General features: G+C 38.6%; 1 protein-coding gene across 1 annotated transcript in view; it reads left to right on the top strand.

Annotated features, from left to right (window-relative positions):
* Positions 1-22,341, top strand: part of LOC122217115 (alpha-fetoprotein-like) — a 51,553-nt gene continuing 29,212 nt past the window's right edge. Inside the window, exons 1-7 of the mRNA XM_042934008.1 lie at positions 1-85; positions 1,248-1,299; positions 1,440-1,581; positions 2,914-3,125; positions 13,053-13,185; positions 16,201-16,298; positions 17,797-17,926. Of these exons, the coding sequence (XP_042789942.1) occupies positions 1-85; positions 1,248-1,299; positions 1,440-1,581; positions 2,914-3,125; positions 13,053-13,185; positions 16,201-16,298; positions 17,797-17,926 (852 nt within the window). The remainder of the gene's footprint in view (positions 86-1,247; positions 1,300-1,439; positions 1,582-2,913; positions 3,126-13,052; positions 13,186-16,200; positions 16,299-17,796; positions 17,927-22,341) is intronic.

The raw sequence follows: 22,341 nt of genomic DNA, 5'->3' as shown, positions 1-22,341 counted from the left end.
ATGAAGAATCTTAGACCCATATGTTTTCTTGTTTTCTTCAGCTACGTTCAATGCCAAACTCTACAGAGAAGTTTACTAGCTGCAGGTAGGGATCCTATTTACATTCTATATATCCCATGTGCCAGGAAGTAAAGGCATAGCAACTACTTAAATATGTATGGAAAGGTTTATCTTTCTCAGTGCTCATCATTGTCAATAGAGTCATTGGAAATGGCTAGAAATTAATTTGTGGAACGGATGCAGAAAGAGAACTAACATATTGAGGCAACACACACAGGAAGATCTCGTTTTAGTCTTACTTCCATCCTTGGTGATGGAATGATCCATTTCAAACTTGTATTTGAAATCGGATAAATGATTTTGGATAAAGTAATTGTATTTATAGTAGCAGGAATAATATTATGATCTATCTTCTTCAGTACCTATTCTGTGGCAGGCACTGTGCTCGGTGCCTCACACATGTTTCCATTTAATCCTAACAAACATCCAATGCGGTAGAGTTTATTTACATTTTGTAGATGGAGAAGCAGCAACTTTGAGAGCTTAAGTAATTTTTCCAAGACCACAGTCAGTATTAGAGCTAGAAGTTGAACTCAGAGTAACTGACTCCAGAACGTTTCTCTATATTAACAGGGCAAGTAAATAACAATGATTTCTTTATTTAATAGGTAGCTGCTAAGCTCTTTAGGAGCTATTAGTATAAGCAGAAGGTATTGTTTTCAATAGAGAACGTGTGTGTGTGTGTGTGTGCGCACGCGCGCGCGCGCGCGCGCGCGGTGAGTGGAGGTGATAAGAAAGATAAAGTTGATAAGTAAATCCAAAATGGGTGAGATAATGTCTTTGCCAAATGAATCCTGTCAAAGTGCTAATGTTTGTATGTTTGCTACCAATGTTAAACCTTAATTTTCTTAGCATTCCTTGGATGTTCTAGTAACTTCTAACATAAAGAGTTAAATAACCAAATCACATTAATTAATTCAAGTGTGTCAACACAAGTACACGCAACTTAATGGGAGGCCAATGACAGATTTTGAGTACACAATATATTTGAACAGAAATAAGTTATTCACAGAATGCAGTTTAAACACGAGTGAATATAAATTCTGGTAATGTGTTTTAATTTTTGAGGGCAAATGGAATTGACCTGGAAATTCATAAGTGAAAAAAATATACATTTCAGAATTATACAGGGAGATTTCAATTTTGAAAATATCCTCTTAGGCAAATAAAATCTCATTTTTCTTCAGCCTTGAACCACACTAATAGCCAGAATTATCTGCAAGAGAACTTAAGAGACATGTGAGTTGTATTATTGATATTCTTTTGTCTGAAATTTGAAATCATACTTATTCTGGAGGGGGTAGGGGGCAGTGATCTCACAACGATGGGGGAAGAGTTTTGATTCTATCTTTAGCACTCTCACAAGTGTTATGTTTCAGTACTAGCATTATGGTTGCTCAGTTTCTTCAGAAATCAACTTATCAAGAAGTACAAACCATAGTTGAAGAGTTGGTAGATCGTGCAGAGAAGTGCAAGGTCCTCAAGCCACAGGAATCACCGTCCGAATGCTCTCACCAGTTGGTAGGTGAATTGTGTTCTGTCTTTCTCTCTCCCTTTTTTTTTTTAAACCGAAATTCCAGCCAGAAGGTGTTGTTATGAGGTGGGGTGCTGAACAATTAGGTAGGGGATTTTAAGGCAGCGATGTGTACGTGAATCACACTCAAAATGTAAATTTTATAGGTTTATAAACCTATAGTTTTTCATTTCATTGCTGGGAGGTCAGACTCAGAGAACAAAACACTCAAGCGACTATTATAACCTAAAATGCCAATTTGTTCATTTAAATTGGTTGTTCTTCTGCCTCTGGAATACTATTGTCCAACATCCTTATACAAAGGTAACTGGGAAATCAAAGTACTAATTTAAAAAAGTTTCTAAGAGAATATGAAAAAGAAGAAAGAGGTGAATATTATTATAGGCTCCTTTTACCAGTTAGTAGGAAATCTTGGGGACTATTACTATCTCATAAAGTATGTCTGTCTTGTAATTAGTGAATTCTTGATAAACACTAACAACATATTTGTACAATCTACATATTTTATGGATCACTTACCTCATGCCAAACACTTTAAACTACAAGTCAGTGGTTTTCTTATTTCTTGGGAGGTTTTTATTTTTAAGTCCATCTTCTTGGAGTTAAAACTCACCTATCTTTTACTAGACTCTAAATAGACAGAAAAATTATCAGTCTTAGGAGAAACACACTTTAAATGAAATGCTTCTGCCAATGACTAGTCTCACTTACTTTATAGTGATTACTTCTTATGTCTACTTCAAAAGATGGCCTTTTTTTTTTTTTGCCTTTTTCCCCTAAATCTAGAAATGTATGTCTTTTGAGGTTTACAGCATCCCACACATTTACTGCCACTCAAAGGTATTTGAAAACTAACTAAATTAGCACATTTTCATTTGAATATTTGACATTGAATACACACTGCCTCAGAGTTGCATTCTTAAAATAACTTCCCATGGAAACCAAACTGAAAACAATTAGGAAGCAAGGAAAGCAAATTACCATCTATTTCTTGGTGGATAGTTCTCATAAAAAAATACCTGAACTTCGTTAGGCTCTGTAATTTTGGCTTGTGTTTAATACCTCTTAACAACTATATGAAAATGAAGCAATTACATAGGAAAGGAGAGAGTGATGAATTCCTTTGGGCCCATGTCAGCATGTGGGACTTTAGACTTCAAAATCTAAAAGCTTTTTCTCTAAAGAGCTATGTCCAGGGACTGTTAAATACAAGTTGTACACTCAGTGGTCTTTTCCTGAAATAATTCTTTAACTTTCCTGTGGTTAGGGATGTAGATCACACATTTTTCACCTTTAAATTATTATTATTCCTCCTACAGATGACTACCTTCCTAGAGCATGTTTGTAATAACCAAGGAATGGCTGACAAACAGGAGTTTTCTGACTGTTGCAATATAAATAACAAAGCAAGACTCAAGTGCTTCCTATTATACAAAAAAGATGACACAGAATATAGCGATGTATTCCAAATTCCAAATCTCGAGCAGATCTGCGAGGTAGACAAAGAGAATCAAGCATCAGTGAAGGAGAGGTAAGTCATTTCTCCTTGCCATACTCTCTGAAGAAGAGTGTTTTCCATTTTGAAGACAGATTTTTTTTTAATATATGGGCTCTGACAACACAATGCTTTATTACATGGAATTGAAGTAAAGGTTTGAGCTACAATATATATTTTTCTCCCTCAGAATGACAATTACAGTCTTAGTGAATATACAGGTCTGTGTATAGAGGCATTAAAAATGACTAGGATGAAAAAAAATATTTAAATAAATTTTAAAAATGACTAGGACAATGTAAAGAACCCACCTCCTTATTGGTTAGATTAGTCAGACCAGTAGCAAATGATGTTACAAGGTATAGCAATCAGGCCAAGGATAATAAACAGAGAGTACTGGGGACAGAGAGCAGGTAATAGCTCTGGCAAGAGGCTGGCATTTGGGAGACTCATCAAGGGATAGCAGAGAGGGTACCTGATAGGCATGGAGAGAGCCTGTCATATGGAACCTAGGAATAAGTGACAATTGCAGATTAGACAGAGATGCTTTTCTATTCATAAAGTCTGATTCTATAATTCCCACCTGGAGTAAATAGCATTATAGCAAATGGGTAGGCAAGGTCATATTTTCTTCTTGTGAGCATAGAGGTCTATGTATGTGTGGTGTGAGCAAGTGACTGGGGTTTAGAGGCAGGTAACCAACGCCTAGAGAGATAGAAATGACAAGAGAAACACAAAGCTTCAGTTCTCAAGGAATGAAGTTTTGGCCATCTTATCAAGATAGGTTCAGACAATGGGAATAAGGCAAAGGTCTGATTGTTGATTCTAGACTGCAAGGAGCATAGTAGTGATTTTATTTCAGATTTTGGACATAAAATTTTAGACCACAGATAAATGAGCAGACAGGATGATTTGATGCTGAATAATACAAACTCCTTTAATTCACCCATATAAGGGCAGAATTGCCCCCAGAGATTACGAGCCTTCAAAAGGAAATTAATTGGCCCCAGCTACTTAGGTAGAAAGGACTAAGGTTGGGCAGGTTACAACTCATCTGACTTCAGGGGAAACCAAACGGGAACCAAAATAGGACCCAGCTACCTATTTACTGTAGTTCCTCCACTCTAAGGAGAAGTCTAAAATCAGGTTTGAGTTGAACATTCAGAGATTACGAAGTCTGACCAATACTCAGGCAGTGAATCTAGTCTCTTCTTGAGAATTTACAATGAAATCAATGTTAAGGAGTTATGTTATATGTTAATCTTTTTTTTTTGCAAGTTTTTATTCAATTCTAGTTAACATGCAATGTAATATTGGTTTCAGGAGTAGTATTTAGTGATTCATCATTTACATATAACATCCAGAGTTCATCACAAAAAATGCCTTCTTAATATCCATCACCCATTTAGCCCATTCCCCTGCCCCCCTCCCCTCTAGCAACCCTCAGTTTGTTCTGTATATTTAAGAGTCTCTTATGTTTGCTTTCCTCTCCTTTCCCCCACCTACCCCTTGTTCATGTGTTTTCTTTCTTGAATTCCACATATGAGTGAAATCATATGGTATTTGTCTTTCTCTGACTGACTTATTTTGCTTAGCATAATAAACTCTAGCTCTATCCACATTGTTGCAAAAGGCAAGATTTCATTTTTTATGGCTGAGTAATCTTTATATATATATATATATATATATATATATATATATATATACCACATCTTCTTTATCCATTCACCAGTTGATGGACATTTGGGCTCTTTTTATAGTTTAGCTATTGTTGATAATGTTATTTTAAACATCAGGGTACATGTGGTCCTTTTAATCACTATTTTGTATATGTTGAGTAAATACCTAGTAGGGCAATTGCTGGATTGTAGGGTAGTTCGAGTTTTAACTTTTTGAGTGACATCCATACTGTTTTCCAGAGTGGCTGTACCAATTTGCAGTCCCACCAACAGTGTAAGAAGTTCCCCTTTCCCTACATCCTCCCAACATCTGTTGTTTCCTGTGTTGTTAATTTTAGCCATTCTCACAGGTTTGAGGTGGTATCTCTCATGGTTTGGATTTGTATTTCCCTGAAGATGAGCGATGTTGAGCATCTTTTTCAGGTGTCCGTTAGCCATCTGTATGTATTCTTTGGAAAAATGTCTATTCATGTTCTGCTCATTTTTTAATTGGATTATTTGTTTTTTGGGTATTGAGTTTGATAAGTTCTTTACAAATTTTGGATACTAACCAATTTATCAGATATGTCATTTGAAAATATCTTCTCCTATTCCTATTCCTATTCCGGCTGCCTTTTAGTTTTGTTGTTTCTTTTGCTATGCAGAAGCTTTTTATCTTAAGGAGATCTCAATAGTTTATTCTTGCTTTTGTTCCCTTTCCTCCAGAGATATTTGCTTCCATGTGTTTTTTATTTCTTTGATTTCCTGGTTAACTCATTCATTCTTCAGTAGTAGGTTCTTTAACCTCCATTATTTGTGGTCTTTCCAAATTTTTCTTGTGGTTGACTTCAAGTTTCATAGCATTGTGGTCTGAAAATATGCATGGTATGACCTCAGTCTTTTAGTTGTTATTGAAGCCTGATTTGTGACCCAGTATGTGATCTATTCAGGAGAATGTTCCATGTGCACTTGAACAGAATGTGTATTCTGGGGCACCAGGGTGGCTCAGTCAGTCCAGTGTTTGAGTCTTGATTTCGGCTCTGGTCATGATCTCACAGTTGTGCACATCAGTACAGAATCTGCTTTGGATTCTCTCTCTGCCTTTTGTTTTGCCCTCCCACCCTCACTCATGTGTTGCACTCTCTCTCTCTCTCTCAAAACAAATAAATAAACTTAAAAAAGGAGAAAAGAATGTGTATCCTGTTGCTTTAGGATGAAATATTCTGAATGTATCTATTATATGTTGTTGTAAATGGGGTATTAAAGACCCCTACTATTATTGTATTATTATCAATGAGTTTCTTCATGTTTGTTATTAACTGATTTATATATTTGGTGTTATCAAGTTGGGGACATAAATATTTACACTTTTTAGATCTTCTTGTTGGATAGACCCCTTAATTATGTTATAGTGCCCTTCTTTACCTCTTGCTGTAGTCTTTGGTTTGAAATCCAGTTTGTTTGGGGGCACCTAGGTGGCTTGGTTTAAGCACCCAACTCTTGATTTTGGCTCAGGTCATGATTTTACAGCGATGAGATTGAGCCCCGTGTCAGGCTCTGCGCTGAGTTTGGCACCAGCTTAGGGTCCTCTCTCCCTCTCTCTCTGCCCCTCCCCCCTCTCAAAGCAAGCAAACTTGAAAAATATTTTAAAAAATAAAATCTAGTTTGCCTGATATAGCTACGGCTACTCTAGCTTTCTTTTGACATCCATTAGCATAATAAATGGTTCTCCATACCCTCGTTTTCAATATGCAAGTGTCTTTAGGTCTAAAATGAGTGTTTTATAGGCAACATACAGATGGGTATTATTATTTTTATCCATTCTAATAACCTATGTCTTATGATTGGAACATTTAGTTCATTTACATTCAGAGTGATTATTGACAGATATTAATTTAGTGCCATATTATTATCTGTAAAGCCAGTGTTTCTGGAGATTTTCTCGGTTTCTTTCTAGTCTTTTGGCCTTTCTTTCCTACTCAGAGTCCCCTTTAATATTTTTTGCAGGGCTGGTGTAATGGTCACAAACTCTTTTAGTTTTTGTTTGTCTGGGAAACTCTTTATCTCTCCTTCCATTCTGAATGACAGCCTTGTTGGATAAAATATTCTTGGCTACATTTTTTCCCCATTGAATGTATCATGCCACTCCCTTTTGGTCTGCCAAGTTTCTGTGGAGAGATCTGATGCAAACCTTATTTGTCTTGCCTTGTAGGCTAAGAATTTGTTTTTCCCTTGCTGCTTTCAGGATTCCTATCTCTGCATTTTGCAAGTTTCACTATGATATGCCTTGGTGTTGGACAGCTTTTGTTGATTTTGATGGGAGTTCTCTCCTGGATTTGGATGTCTGTGTCCTTCCCCAGATTAAGGAAGTTTTCAGCTATAATTTCCTCAAACAAACCTTCTGCCCACTTCCCCCTCTCTTCTTCTGGGACTCCTGTGACAAGAATGTTATTATACTTTATGGAGTCACTAAGTTCCCTAAGTCTACTTTCATGATCTAATGTTTTTCTTTCCTTCTTCTTTTCAGCTTCATTATTTTCCATAATCTTATCTTCTATATTATTAATTAGTAATATAATCAGTAGTCTGATTCTTCCATCCTTGTTGTCAATACATTCAGTAGGTTTTTCATCTCAGTTATGGCATTTTTTTTATTTCAGCCTGAGTAGTTTTTAGGTGTTTTTTTTTTTTTTTAATTTTTTTTAAACGTTTATTTATTTTTGAGACAGAGAGAGATAGAGCATGAACAGGGGAGGGTCGAGAGGGAGGGAGACACAGAATCTGAAACAGGCTCCAGGCTCTGAGCTGTCAGCACAGAGCCCAACGTGGGGTTCGAACCCACGAACTGCGAGATCATGACCTGAGCTGAAGTCGGACACTCAGACGACTGAGGCACCCAGGCGCCCCAGTGTTTTTTTTTTTTTTTTTTTTTTAATCTCTGCAGTAAGGGACTCCATAATGTCTTCTATGCTTTTCTCAAGCCCAGCTAGTATCCTTATGAGTGTTGTTTTAAATTCTGATTCAGGAATATTACTTATATCTGTTTTGATTAGATTCCTGGCCGTGACCTCTTCCTGTTCTTTCTTTTGGGATGAATTTCTCTGTCTTGGCATTTTGCTAGACTCTGTCTTCTGTGTGTTAGGAAATACCATTGCATTTCCTGCTCCTGAGGGTAATGGCTATATTAAGACGAAGTCATACACTGTATAGGCCTTGGTACTTCAAGAAGATTTTTTTGGTGTATGCCTGTGCACTTTGCTGTTATGTTTTGGCTGCTCTTTCCCTCAGATCAGTTCTCTGCAGAGTTTCTCCTTGCCTGCAATGGGAAGCGTTTGAACCTTGTCCAGTGTGTGGTGAGTTTTAACTAGGTGTGTTTTGGTGTGCTTGTTATAAACGGCTGGTTTCTATTTTCCCTAGAGCTGAAGTTTGTAGCACTCTATGATCAATAGACTTGGTGCATGTGGGAGGTTTGTGCTAGTCTTCTGGGGGAGAGTCTTGTTGCACTGGTTCTCAGGCACTCCTGTCCTAGTAAAGATGCACCTACAGGGCTCAGTGGGGTGGGGCTTGGGGTAAGTGACTCCAGCCTCCACTGGGGGTGCTGTGCTGCTTATGGAAATCCATCTGTGCTGATGGGCTGGGGGGGAAAATGGCATCAGCTAGTTCTCTCATCCTGGACTGGGGAGTTTGCACCTGCTGCTGTTTGGGAAGCCCTCAAGAGAGGAGCGAAAAATCTCTGTTGTGTTTCAGGCTTCCGTCAGATCCTTGCATTCACCCTGTCTGCGTCTGAGCCAACTGCCTGCCTTGTGGCATAGTACTCTTGTGTTTTATCTCAGGCACGGGCCTGGGTTTCAAAATTCCAAATTTTAGGGACCAGGCATGACACAGACCCATGCTAATCCTCTGGGGGCGGGTCTTGTGCTGTGGCTGGTGTCAATTTGTCCCAAAAGGGCAGTTTCATGAACACACAGGGGCTCGGAGTTTATGGTGAAGCAATGCCAAAAGCTGACTTCCATGTTAGCTGCCTTCAGCAGGTGTCTCTGCTGCTGATTAATGGGGCTCCTCGATGGTGCCCACCATGTCTTTTGTCCCCTGAGAGGCAGTGCCACCTCTCCTAAATGCACTTCAAGAAAGGGAACTCTCTCTCCCAGTGTGGCCCAGAGGATCCTCAGAGCACCCTGTCCACTCCAGTGTCTCTGCCCTCCTCCACAGGAACACTGCAAAGCTTATCAGCCTCTACCCGGTGATGGCCCAGACTTCTAAAACTTCAGACATTGAACTCCACTGCTTGCAAAAACTGTGATGATCAGCCTCTCTCTTTTTCCCAGTCAATGGTTTTGGGGAAGTGTTTTTCTTGTGCAATCCCATGCATGCTGCTTTCTCTCTTTCTCTCTCTGCTCTCCATGATCAGGGTTCCTTCCCTTCCACAGCACCCACAACTCTTTTGTCCCCCAAATCAACTCTCCATAGCTTCTACCTTCCACAATGTGGCCATTTCTCTCTCTTTAGATGTGTAGTTTGTTCTCTTAGTTCTCAGATCGATTTCCTGGGTGTTCAGAATGATATGATATTTATCTAGCTGTGCTTGAGGGACAAGGCAAGCATAGGGTCCCCCCCCACCCCACTACTCTGTCATTTTAACTCTCTTCCTATGATAATCTTTACTTATGTGCAGACAACTATGAATATTCAGGGGAAAAATAATTTTCTAACTACTTTTCTCCTAATTATAAGGCAATAACTTTACTTAATTCTCAACCAAGGAAACAGTAACGTATATATCAAAGCTGGAGTGAAAAGTCAGCTCTTTTAGACTTTTCAAAAGGTACATATAATATACGGATACACAAAACCATAGTTACTGTACCTTTGGATTATCTAAGAAAATTTCAATAACAGTTTTAATTATTGTAAGCTTCCATTGTATGTCTGACTATAGAACCCAACTTCCAGTCAAGCATGACCCCATGTTATCTTACAATAGGGACATTCCATTGTGTAAATGGCTGTAATTATTAGAAACCTTTTCCTTATACTAAATTAAACTTTGCCTTTGGAGATTTGAAATTAGGTTGGCTCATTTTGAATATCTTCCAAGGGAACTAAGTTACTGTAGCACAGTAATGAACTCTTAATTTAGCATGCACAGTAGAGAGCAGAGGTATTGAATGGCTTTGGTGAAATTTCATTTTGATCAAGAATTTTGCCTTATGTTGGGAGGCCCGGTATATGTTGATAATATCAGTTCTGCTCTTGTGTTTCTACAAGTTGGGCCTGAGAAACTCTGCTGATAGAAATCTATTGACTAAACTTCCAAGGGCTTGAGAGCCCCTTGGTGAGAATGAAGAGGATTTGTTTGTTTGTTTGTTTTCTGTTTTTGTTTTTGTTTTGCCGAGCACACACCTACTTTTCTAAGTCTTGCTAATGAATCATGTTCGGTTCTATTATTTGGCCTTTTTCTCCCCCTCCATGGTTTGTAGATGGTTTTTTTTCCGTTATAGGTTTTTAAAGAGCAAAAGGATAGGCTAAATTTAGTGTGGTAGCAAATAAGCAAACAATCTCTAATTTTCAGCAGCTCAATATAACTTTTTTTTTTCTTCACTCATGCTATCTGTCCAATGTAGATTGGTAGGAGGCCTGATTATCACAGTCACTTAGAGACCTAGGTTGAGAAAGACCCAACACTTGCTTCTTTGATTCCTATGTCAAGGGAAGGGGCTGATAGTAAATCATGCACTGTTTCTTAAGCTTGTTTAGAAGAAATACTCATCATTTCTACTCAGACATCACTAACCAGCAAGTCACATTGTCATACCTCACTTCAGAGGGGTCGGGTATGTACAGTCCTACCACTTGCCTGAAAGGAGGGGAACTGGAAATATTTAGTAAACAACTCTAATGGCCACCATCTTGGTCCTCCACCAACAAGAAAAGATTTTGTACTTTTAACCAAAAGCAAATGTTACCACAAGATTGCTAAACACATCCGTTGTAAATAAGGTCTCTGTTTGGTTAGTGCTTCAGGTCTCCTGCAAAATCTCTCATCTTTCATTATGGTGCCATTATTCTCAATCTGGCCCTAAACTTCAGAAAGCAGCAAGAAATACTCTTCTAATGCAGTCACATGTGGATATAGTCCCTGACTCCAGAAACTCTAGCCACTTTCTTGGGTGTGATTTTGTTTTCTAGACCCGGTAACACGTGAGGATTTCTCTTCAAATATTTTAAGCATTTCCTTGGCCATTTGTCATGAAATATAATTGTTTTTTTCAATCATTTCAGGGAAGGCAACAATACCAACTTGTTGTTTGACTTCAATGGCTGCAGCAGCTGTGTCCTTAGCTGGTATCCCAAAAGAAACTGGAGTTAGAGAAGTTTCAGGAATAAAGATTTATGTGTTATCCAAGGAACTGGGGGCGGGAGGAAATTAAAACATGAACCAAGTCCCTGTTCTATCTATCATCTCCTCCATTATCCTTTTAATGTTAAAACCTGGTTTTCTGGTGTCACCATTTTTCTGGTGACATATGCCTACTTTATAGACATTACATCTTAAACTTTTATTAAGTTTTATAAAGTCAGGATGGACTAAGCTATTCTGTGGTCACAAGTAAATCCTATGTTTAGAAATAAATCCTAAAATCCTAAATATTGACTTAATAAAGATTTATTTCTTGTTCATATCACAGTCTAAATCGGGTAGTTCTCTTTGGTGACTCTTGAAGAGTCTGGCTCCTGGCTGAATCCTGAGCATGATTTTTTTCAGGCCTGGCAATTACAGATGACATTCCTCATGGGGTAAAGCTGTCATTCCCATTCCAGATTGGGGCAAAACACATTTCAGTCACTGAAGGAGTCGCAGTCAAGGACTCAGTCCCTTCCTCCCTCCAAACTGGCCATACTTTTGTGCCTAGCTTCATTCCTAGCCCAGGTGCCTCTATTGAAACTTTCTAATAGGGAGGGGGGGAGATGAAGGGAGAAACTTGGAGAGAATTTTGTGCATGTTAGCTCAGCATTCAGAGTTTTCCAACTCTCAGACCTTTCCCTTCCCCTTCCCCCCTGACCCAGTGTCCTTAAAACCACAGGGGCCTTTTGTTTGGGACTCCTTCAGGAGTAAGCCATCCTCACATCTGTGATGATCTACCTGATCCTTGACTGGTGCAGGTCCATGGGGTGGGGGTGGGGGGTTGGGAATGGACAAGGGGACAGGGTGGGGAGTCAGCACTTTCTCTGGTTTAACCTCTTGCTCATACTATCCTCGTAAGTGATTAAAATCTTAAGTGTTACTTTCAATTTGTTTTAATTGGCTGCTCTGACACTTTGAAGCTCATCTCTCTCTAACTTGGCTCAGTCCCTGACAATTCGTCTCCAAGCGGTAACTCAAGAATGCAAGACATTTCCATCTCTGTATTATCTGGAGCGTGTGTTTCCACGGTCACTGTGAGACAGAAAAGGAGAAAACAGGGAACTGTGCTAAGACATTAACAGCCACACCTCAAAGCGGTGTAGAGCACACTCATTCATATTTCATCATCCAGGACTCAGTTACATGTTCCCAACCTAACTGCAAGGGAGGCTGAAGTAAGACTCTCCCTGTACAAACAGGAAAAGAAATGAATTTGTGTGAGCCTCGAGACGGTTTTTGCCTGTAATGTCCTCTTGTCGAGTATATTTGCACGCGTGTCTGTGGGGTATTTGGAACAAACTTTGCACATATAGGAGATATAATTATAAGTGAAAGGCAGACCTGAAGCCCAAGCTCTATGAGTAGGAAGAATGAATAAACCTGAGAGGGAAATAAAAACTGGGGACTTAGTAACAAACCCAAATATTGAGGGGCACATCTTGGAGGGCAGTGACATTAACTTTCCTCGTCTAGAAAGAACTTCCGGATGATCTTGAGAGACTCCTCTACCCCCACCACTAGCTCCTAAATGTAATCCTCCTGCACCAGCTATACAATTGTGCATTTACAATTCAGTTTGGACTATTGAACTTTCTACCTTCCACTCCTTATATAAAAGCGACAGGTTTTCATTATTTTTTTCTTTCCCCACCAGCTTGGTAGTTACAGTTGGCCACTTCAAGGGCATTCAGGGAAAGTCTGACTAACTTCACAGGGATCTGTCCATAGTGATGTGTGTGAACGTGTGATGCATTTATGTATACTGCTGCCTCATCTCTTTCACCACGAAATTCTAGAAGTTTCAGGTTAACAAAACAAAATGAATCCTAAGTTTTTAAGAGACAGTGTTGGCACATGTCCTTGAATTCTAAATTTCACAACTCCGCGTTTGCCACATTACAGGTACATTTATGAAACATCTAGAAAGCATCCATTCTTGTATGGACCTACTATTCTGACCATGTCTGCTTGCTATGAAACAGCTGTTCGGTCATGTTGCCAAGAAGAAAACAAAACTGAGTGCTTCCAGATAAAGGTAAAATATTTGTCAATTGTTATTTAGAGCCTTGTTATGCAAAGGGTGGACTGTGAACTGGCATCATACCTACCTCCTGGCAGCTTGTTGGAAATGCAGAGCCTGAAGCTCTTCTCCAAACCTACTAAATAAGATTTCATTTTAACAAGATACGTAGGCAATTCGTATTGTCAATAAAATCTGAAAGCATAATTTAGCATAGACAGTACTTCATTACAAATATTTAATATTCTAGTTACTATTATTGCATAACAAAGCACCCCAACATTTTTTGACTCAAGACAACAACAATCATTTTATCCTCTCTCATGATTTCTGGGGCTCAGTTCGGGAAGGGCTCATCTGGGCTATTCTGACTCATCTTTCTTGTGGTTGTAGTCAGACAGTGGCTAGATCTAGGACTCGGAGGGACTGAAGCACCTGGGGGTTAGCTCAACACCTTTTTCTTTTCATATAATCTCAGGGCCTCTCCATGTGGTCTCTCTGCCCTGGCTAGCTCGGGATTCCTCACAGCATGGTAGCCTCAGGGCAGCTGGACTGCTTACAAATGGCCCAAATCTTCAAGAATGAGTATTCTAGTGGATAAAGCAGAAGTTGTATGGCCTTTTATGACCTAGCCTCAGAAATAACTTCCGTCATAGTCTATTGGTTGAAACACCTCGCCGGTTTGAAGGGGACAGTATATATACTGTACCTCTTGAGGAGCAGATTGTCAAAGACTCGTTGTAAGAGGAACACAGATGGAAGATATTGCTGCAGCCATCTTTGGAAAATACAATCTTACTGCTCTTAATTTTAACCATGTGGCCTTTTCTCCTTCATTGACTAGTTCTATGATAAAAGTACTTTGTATGCATGCTCATTACAGGTTCTAAATCTCAACATAAAATAACCATCTTTACTAGAAAAGGCACTACATGGATTTTTCCAAAGGTTGTGTTTAAATGAGTAGTAGTTTGATAATCATTTGATGAATTCCTCAAGACTAAATGCAGTGCTACTTTGTTCTGTTTTCTTTGGTTTTCTCAGTGCAAATTTATCTCATATTCCTCAAACCCCTATTTCTCTATTCCTCTACACCTATTTTTCCTATGGAGCTCCTCATCATTTATCTTGTGTGAGAAATTAAATAATGTATCTAAAGAGTTCTGGCATATGCTAAGTACTCAATAATTATAGCTATTATCATTAAAGCTATTTATATGTATATTTCTTACTTCCTTTACTATTTGTCCCCTAGTGACGCCTTCAGAAGCCAATTCTGAATTTTTAAGCAGGGCAGTCTTTTTTTTTCTTTTGGTTTTATATTAATTAAAGACAACAAAAATAAAAGATCGTGCAGTCTTATGTCTCATTACTTTGCATTTCTGAAGAATGAACTTTTTGTGGAGTTTAGTTTTTTTTTTTTTTTTAAGTAACATGCTTCCTCTTCTAAGTTACAAAGTTTTTTTTTTTAATTTTTTAAATGTTTTATTTATTTTTGAATGAGAGAGACAGAGTGCGACCAGGGGAGGGACAGAGAGGGAGGGAGACACAGAATCTGAAGCAGGCTCCAGGCTCTGAGCTATCAGCACAGAGCCCGATGCAAGGCTCAAACTCACAAACCGTGAGATCATGACCTGAACCAAAGTCGGATGCTTAACCGACTGAGCCACCCAGGTGCCCATAGTTACAAAGTTTTCTTAATCTTAACCTTTCTCACTGGAGAATTTTCCTTGATGTAAAACATGCCCCTATAAGTTAGCTAAGAGTTCTTCCCTTCTCTCCCCCACTTTATGATCTTTACGGTATTGCTGCTTCCAGGGTGTCTGTTCCCAGTAGTTCTCGCTGCTTCCTCAGAGAAAATTCCATAAGCAAGTGCATAAAAATTGTGTCTATGATCAAAGAATGTGGTTTATGAGTTAAGTCTTCAGAGACTCTCTCATGAAGAAGTGTATGGGCTTGTTTGTATTAGATTTTAAATGAGTATAATACAACAAAATGACTAAAGTAATAATTATATGTGTAAGTATTATAAAAATATAATTAGCTACATTTAATCATAATTATTAAATTAAATTATAATTGTTTTGCCAGTTTTGTGGTTTGAATATTGCCTTTGTATGTATTTTCTAACTTGTTCTTAAAAATAGCACTGTAAGGTGCAGTTACCCAAAGTAAAAACAATCTATAGTCATTATAATTTCTTAAGTGAAAATATAGAACTGTCCAGAAATTTTAAAATATTACTAATATGCCCAGCATACAGAGATACCAATTTGGTGTATATCCTTTTATTCATTTTTCCACTCACAGATTTTATTTTGTGCATTGTTGTGATCACACTGAATATATAGCTTTGATTTGAGATTTAAAAATGCCAAGTTTTTATTAAGAGTAAACATTTTGCCAAAATTAATATGCCATTATTTACCTTACCATCACTCTGCTGTTGAGACAGTTTGTCTCTAAATTTTTGCTCTCATAACAAAACATGCATGTTCTCATTTTTGCATAATTATGTTTTTATTTATTTAGACGAATTTTTTTGCGATAGTTTCCAAAGTAAAAATCCTAGGTTGAAAATGGCAAACATACTTGAGGGGTGGGGCGGGGGGGGGACTCCATTAATATATATTGCAAAACTGGAGAGCATATATTTTAGATTTGCAATAGGAGACATGTGCCAGATGACAGAGCTGGTAACTTGAATAAAAATAAAACACAACTGTAAGACATTGTTGCAATTTATTCTAGTGCTGTCTGGACTTCTGCGTGCTCACCTTCTTGTCTTCTTTATATTCTAAAGGTTTGAGCTACTAGACCAAGTGATCTCTGGGAAGTGAGATGCTATTTTATGAAATCAACCAACCAACCACGTTGTGCTTTTGGATTTGGTATCTTTTAAAGAAAACAATAAGGACTTTCTAATTTTGAGATACACAACTTTTACTTTTCTTTCTTATTTACTAATGACAAGATTAACTTTTTCTATTACTACCACATGTCTTTGATCCGTTGTTTTTCTGATTACAGTTAGAACCTATCAGGAAATACGTGAGAGAAATATCTTTGAGGCATCACCATTTATGTGAAATTGGGATTAAATTCAACCACAAAGTATCAAAAGCAGTGTAAGTTACTGATTGAGATACGTGAACTTTGTTGCTGTTGGATCACCCCATTTGATCAAACTCATTTGAAAAATCAATTTTCTTTCTTTCTTCTTTCTTTCTTTCTTTCTTTCTTTCTTTCTTTCTTTCTTTCTTCTTTCTTGTTTATTTGAGAGAGAGAGAGAGAGAATGAGCAGGGGAGAGGCAGAGAGAGAAGGAGACCAGAATCTGAAGCAGGCTCCAGGCTCTGGGCTATCAGCACAGAGCCCGAAGTGGGCTCGAACTCATGAACTGTGAGATCATGACCTGAGCCGAAATTGGACGCTTAACCAACTGAGCCACCCGGGCACCCATTCTGGTCAAAAAATCATTTTTATTTCATTTAATAATGTCTTTCAGTACAAACCTGGTTCCTTTCTCCATACGGATGCTACCTGCCTGTTCAATAGGGCACATAAAGCTGGACTGGAAACCACACTATTCCTCATCTAAACCCACTATCTCCTGCCTCAATTTCTTCCATCTGCTCAGATCCCTAAGCCTCTGCCTTAGTGCGCAAAAGATTCTGTAGGTTCAGGTGCAGGCACTTAATTGTTCTGCATGATAAAGGCTGGAAGATAAAATGTATTCTTGTCTCTGTGAAGATAAGAAGGATTTTGGCTCCAGTGTCTTGCAGTACAGAAAAATCTAGGGGCTCCTGGGTGGCTCAGTCAGTTAAGTGCTGACTTGGGCTCAGGTCATGATCTCGCAGTTCGTGATTTCAAGCCCCTGTATCGGGCTCTTTGCTGACAGCTCAGAGCCTGGAGCCTGCTTCAGATTCTGTTCTCCCTCTCTCTGCCCCTACCCCACTCGCACTCTGTCTCTCTGTCTCTCAAAAATAAACTTTAAAAAATTGAAAAAAAAAAGAATAGAAAAATCTAGTGACGTTTTCAGGGTAGGGATGGAAAGTGTGGGAGAATTTGATGTTACTCTGTGTGCCTCTTTCTTGGCCCAGATGTATCCTTCCTTTTATCACCTTCTTCCCCAATTTGGGACAGACCTGAGCTGCATGGAAGCTTAGTTCTCCTTATAAGGCAGGCCCGTTTTCCCTATTGCCAGGGAAATTGTTCACAAGGACAGTTGCTCACAACTGCTCAGTTGTTCACAAGGACAGGCAAGGGAGACCCAAGACTCTTATAATTATTTTCTTTGTGATGAAGGATTTTACTTAGAAAGTTGGGTCAGAGAAATTTCCAAATTACCCATCTAAGCAACTCAGCTTCTTTAAGCGATAATTTAAATGTTGAAAATGACTATATTTTGCATGATCATGAACCGAATGGTGTTTGTTTTGTGATTGACATCTTTGCGTGGCTCTGAGTGCTATCATTGAAGAAACAGAAAGCATTTAAAACATAGTCTCTTCATCCCACATTTGCAAATGTGTTTCTATTATTTTGGTTACTCAATGAACTAGAACTAATTTTAGAAAGCATTGAACTCAAAATACGGTTTAAAATGCACTTCTTTTTCTTTTCAGGGAATTGGTTCTGCTGACTAAGAAACAACCGAAAGCTAACTTTTCTGAAATTGCCAAACTGGCCGGGGATGTTAAAAATCTGCATCAGACCTGTTGTGAAGGAGATGTGGTAGCCTGTGTACTTGGCAGGGTAAGAGCCTCCCCTTTCTTAAAACTCACTCAGACTTTAAAAAACTTGGGCGCTTGGGTGGCTCCGTCGTCAGGTGTCTGACTTTGGCTCAGGTCATGATCTCATGGTTCATGAGTTCGAGCCCCGCTTCCTGTCAGCTCCTAGCCTGCTTCAGGTAGAACACGAGCCCCACTTCTGGTGAACCCCGCTTCTCTCTTTCTCTCCCCACCTTTCTGCCCCTCGTGAGATTCTCTGCCTCTCTCTCTCAAAAATAAATATACAAAAAAAAAAAATTAAAAACAAACAAAAAAAAAGAAACTCTACTCCGCATATTTAGAAGGAGTCCTGGCTTTTCAGGACAGGCTAAGAGAGTGTTATTTGTATGATTAGGTGAACTTGGGGAAAAAGTAAGAGAAATTGGAGGACTGACAGAATCAATCATAATTAAAATAAAACAAAACAAAATCTCTAATATCCTTTACACAGAAACAATACCTGCCCCAAACCAGTAACTCCAGAACTGGTCCATTTGTAGTTCTACACCAAGTCAGGAATGCCAGAACAGTCTTGAATGATTTCATAGCATTGGCTAGTGTTCACAAACAATGTAAAATAACTGTGGACTGCTCTAGCATTCCTGTCTTTGTCCAGACTTTCATGTACAAAGTTCAAAGTTACTGGCTTGACAAAGATATTGTTTATGTGTTAAAAGATTTTCATTCCAGTTTAGAGATGGTTTTGTTTTTAATTAAGATGGATTCTGAACATTAGTAAGTGTTCTTTCGTCTTCTGGGGATGATCATTTGATTTTCATTTAATTTATTCGTTGAATCATATTAACAGATTTCTTAATTTTTAACTATCTTTAGATTGCTTAAGTCAATCTCCTTTTACTGTATTTCTGGATTTTATATGGACATAATTTCCAATTTTTTGCATTTGTGTTTACATGTGAGATTGATCTAGAACTTCCGGGTTTTGGTATTCAGTCACGCTAACTTCCAAAAATTGCATTGTTTTTCCTTTTGAAGTCTCTGAAATAATATAATAGCATTGGGTCTTACCTGTTTTGTGAAGGTTTGAAAGAACTTGTCCATGAGACTGAAGCAGAGACTGAGACAAGAAATTGGTGTGACAGCTTTTCCATTTCTTTTGCTATAGATTTCTTTTAGCATTTTTCAGTCGATCCTCATTGTTTATTAATTCTGTACTTGTGAATTACTTATTTGCCAGAATTTATTTGTAACCCCCAAATTAATACTCAGAGCACTTGTGTGGTCATCCACAGACCGGGGCATGCTCAGAACAGCGGAGCATTTGAGTTGCCTGATGCACAGGGTCCCAGCTGGGAGGGAATACGACCAGGCTCACCTTCTTGTTTTAGCTCTCATACTGTAAATAAGCTTCCTTCCTACAGTCTAGTGCCACATTTCCCACATTTTGTGGGTTTTTTTGTGGGCGATTTAGCTATTTGAAGTGGCCCCCAAGCCTAGTGCTGAAGTGCTATCTGGTGTTCCTAAACGCAAAAAGTCATGATGTGCTTCTGGAGAAGACAATGTGTTAGATGTATTCGTTCAACATTAATAAGTCAACAATATATATTAAATAAGGTCTTTTTATTTAAATAAATTTTTTAAGTTTATTTATTTTGAGGGGAGGAGGGGCAGAGAGAGAGGGAGACAGAGAATCCCAAGCAGGCTCTGTGCTATCATCACAGAGTCTGATGTGGGGCTCAAATTCATGAACCGTGAGAGCATAACCTGAGCCGAAGTCTGGCACTTAACCAACTGAGCCACTCAGGTGCCCTATAATGTGTCTTTAAATAGAAACACACACAAAACAAAGTTACGTCTTGATTTGTTGACAATGAAAATGTGACCAGGGGCTTACAGGAACCTGATCCTATATTCCCTTAAGGCTCATTATTCAGTATTCACAAATTCAGTGAATTTTGGACTGTTGTGACTAATGAGAATCAACTGTACCTTTTTGTGGTCAGGTTTTATAATATACATTTTTAAAAATGTTTATTTATTTTTGAGAAAGAGAGAGACAGAGTGTGAGCAGGAGAGAGCAGAGAGAGGGATACGCAGAATCTGAAACAGCTCCAGGCTCTGAGCTGTTAGCACCCAGCCCATTGTGGGACTCAAACTCACAAACTGTGAGGTCATGGCCTGAGCTGAAGTCAGACACTTAACCAACAGAGACACCCAGGCACCCTATAATATACATTTTTTTTAAAAAGTTTCCTTTGTCAGCATTTTCTTATTTACCTATTAAGTTCCACATAATATTATTATTTGATAATTAAAAACATCAAATATGTAATTATACTTCCTTTTCTCCATGTATTTTGTGTTTTCTCCTTTATTTAATTAGCTTTGCAAACCTCCTGTTTCATGTATCAGTGTTCTCCAAGAGAAAGTTCTCAAACTTATTTATTATTTCTACTGCGTTTATGCTTTTAATTTTATTCTCTCAGGTTCGCTTAGGTGTTTTATCTCAGTTGTTGGGTTGACTTCTTAGATTTTTTTGTACTTACTCTTTTTTAATAATTTTGTTAACAAGAATTATTTCAGTTGTACTATCATTTCTTTGATACACTCTATTCCACTAGAGGAAGGAAGGAAGGAAGGAAGGAAGGAAGGAAGGAAGGAAAGAAAGAAAGAGGGAGGGAGGGAAGGAAGGAAGGAAGGAAGGAAAGAGGGAGGGAGGGAAGGAAGGAAGGAAGGAAGGAAGGAGGGAGGGAAGGAAGGAAGGAAGGAAAGAGGGAGGGAGGGAAGGAAGGAAGGAAGGAAAGAGGAAGGAAAGAGGGAAGGAGAGAGGGAAGGAAGGAGGGAGGGAGGGAGGAAGGAACTAAGGAAGGAAGGAAGGAAGGAAGGAAGGAAGGAAAGAGGGAGGGAGAGAGGGAAGGAAGGAGGGAGGGAGGGAGGGAGGAAGGGAGGGAGGAAGCGAAATAAGGAAGGAAGGAAGGAAGGAAGGAAGGAAGGAAAGAGGGAGGGAAGGAAGGAAGGAAGGGAGGGAGGGAAAGAAGGAAGAAGGGAGGGAAGGAAGGAAGGGAGGGAGGGAAGGAAGGATGGAAGGAAGGAAGAACTTTAGCTCTCTTTCTCTCCCTTTCTTTCCCTCCCTTCCTCCCCCATCTCCCTTTTCTTTCTTTCTTTCTTTCTTTCTTTCTTTCTTTCTTTCTTTCTCTTTCATTCTTTCTTTCTCCGTTGAAAACATTTCAATTCCAGGGTAGTTAACATATAGTGTTATACTAGTTTCAGGTATGCAAAATCGTGAGTCAACAATTCTGTGCATTACTCAGCACTCACCATGAAAAGGATACCCTTTCTACTGTTTATTTTTTGTCTCGATCTAATTGTCTTTTAATAGAGTATTTCTCCCAATGCTTTCAGGAATGTTGTATGGATTGTACACATTTAAATTGTATGTCCTAGAAAGCTTTTTTGTTTTTATCAATGTTTATTATATCATCCCATGATGCTTCACAACACCACACCAACATAAAAAGCAAATAATCTTTATACTAGATGTTTTAATACTAAGTGATATGAGTTAGTAGGGCTTATCAGTCTATTATAATACACAGTCCATGTAATTCAATTTTACATTGTAAAGTTCTTTCTCTTTCTTTGACTTCAAGGCACTATTAGACCGACATTCTGGGACTGTGTAATAATTGCTATAGCACAAACTTTTAAAAAATGATTTCTGTGTGCCAGGCATTAATTGTAAGCATTTCATTGTTACTTAATGAACACTTTTTTTTTTTAGTGCTTAATCTGTTCCAGGCTCCTTTCTTTGTTCCTAACAATTACTAGTCTGTTTACTTCCCACAACCATAAGACGTTAAGTACTATTTTAACCCCACTTTATAGATGAGGAAATTGAGACATGGAGAGGCAAAGTAGCTTGCCTAAGTCACACAGTTAGGAAGTAGCAAGGTCAAGATTAGAACTCAGGAAGTCTGACTTTAGAGCTAAAGCTGTCAACCACGGCAACTGGTTTATTTTTCCAGTCAAATAAGTTCTCAGAAGCATTTATTATTTCTGCATAGGTGTGTTTAGAAGGTAAGAAATGGTGGGAGAGGTTTTTCATCTACCTGGAATGCCTGTTTTCTTACAGTTCCTCTCATCAATTTTCTTCCCCTCTTCTACTACGCTTTAAAAATTGTTCTTGGCCTTTTCCTTTCTTATTTTACACATATGGTCCAAGATGGTTGGCCATCTTTCATTCTCCTTTTCCATGACCTAGATGAGTTGCTGAGCCATGAACTACATTTTCTGCCTGTCTCACAACTTGGTGAGGGCAACCTGACTGAGTTCTGCCTTCTGCCTTCTGAGTTCAGAAGTGATTTATGCCATTTCTAGGCCTGGCCCATAATAATCTCCTGGCCCAAGCACCCCAATCCAAAGGCAATGTTAGAAACCACA

Source organism: Panthera leo, chromosome B1 (assembly GCF_018350215.1).
Source record: "Panthera leo isolate Ple1 chromosome B1, P.leo_Ple1_pat1.1, whole genome shotgun sequence".
In the NCBI taxonomy this organism is placed as follows: Eukaryota; Metazoa; Chordata; class Mammalia; order Carnivora; family Felidae; genus Panthera; species Panthera leo.
This window is presented reverse-complemented; position numbering and strand designations above follow the sequence as displayed.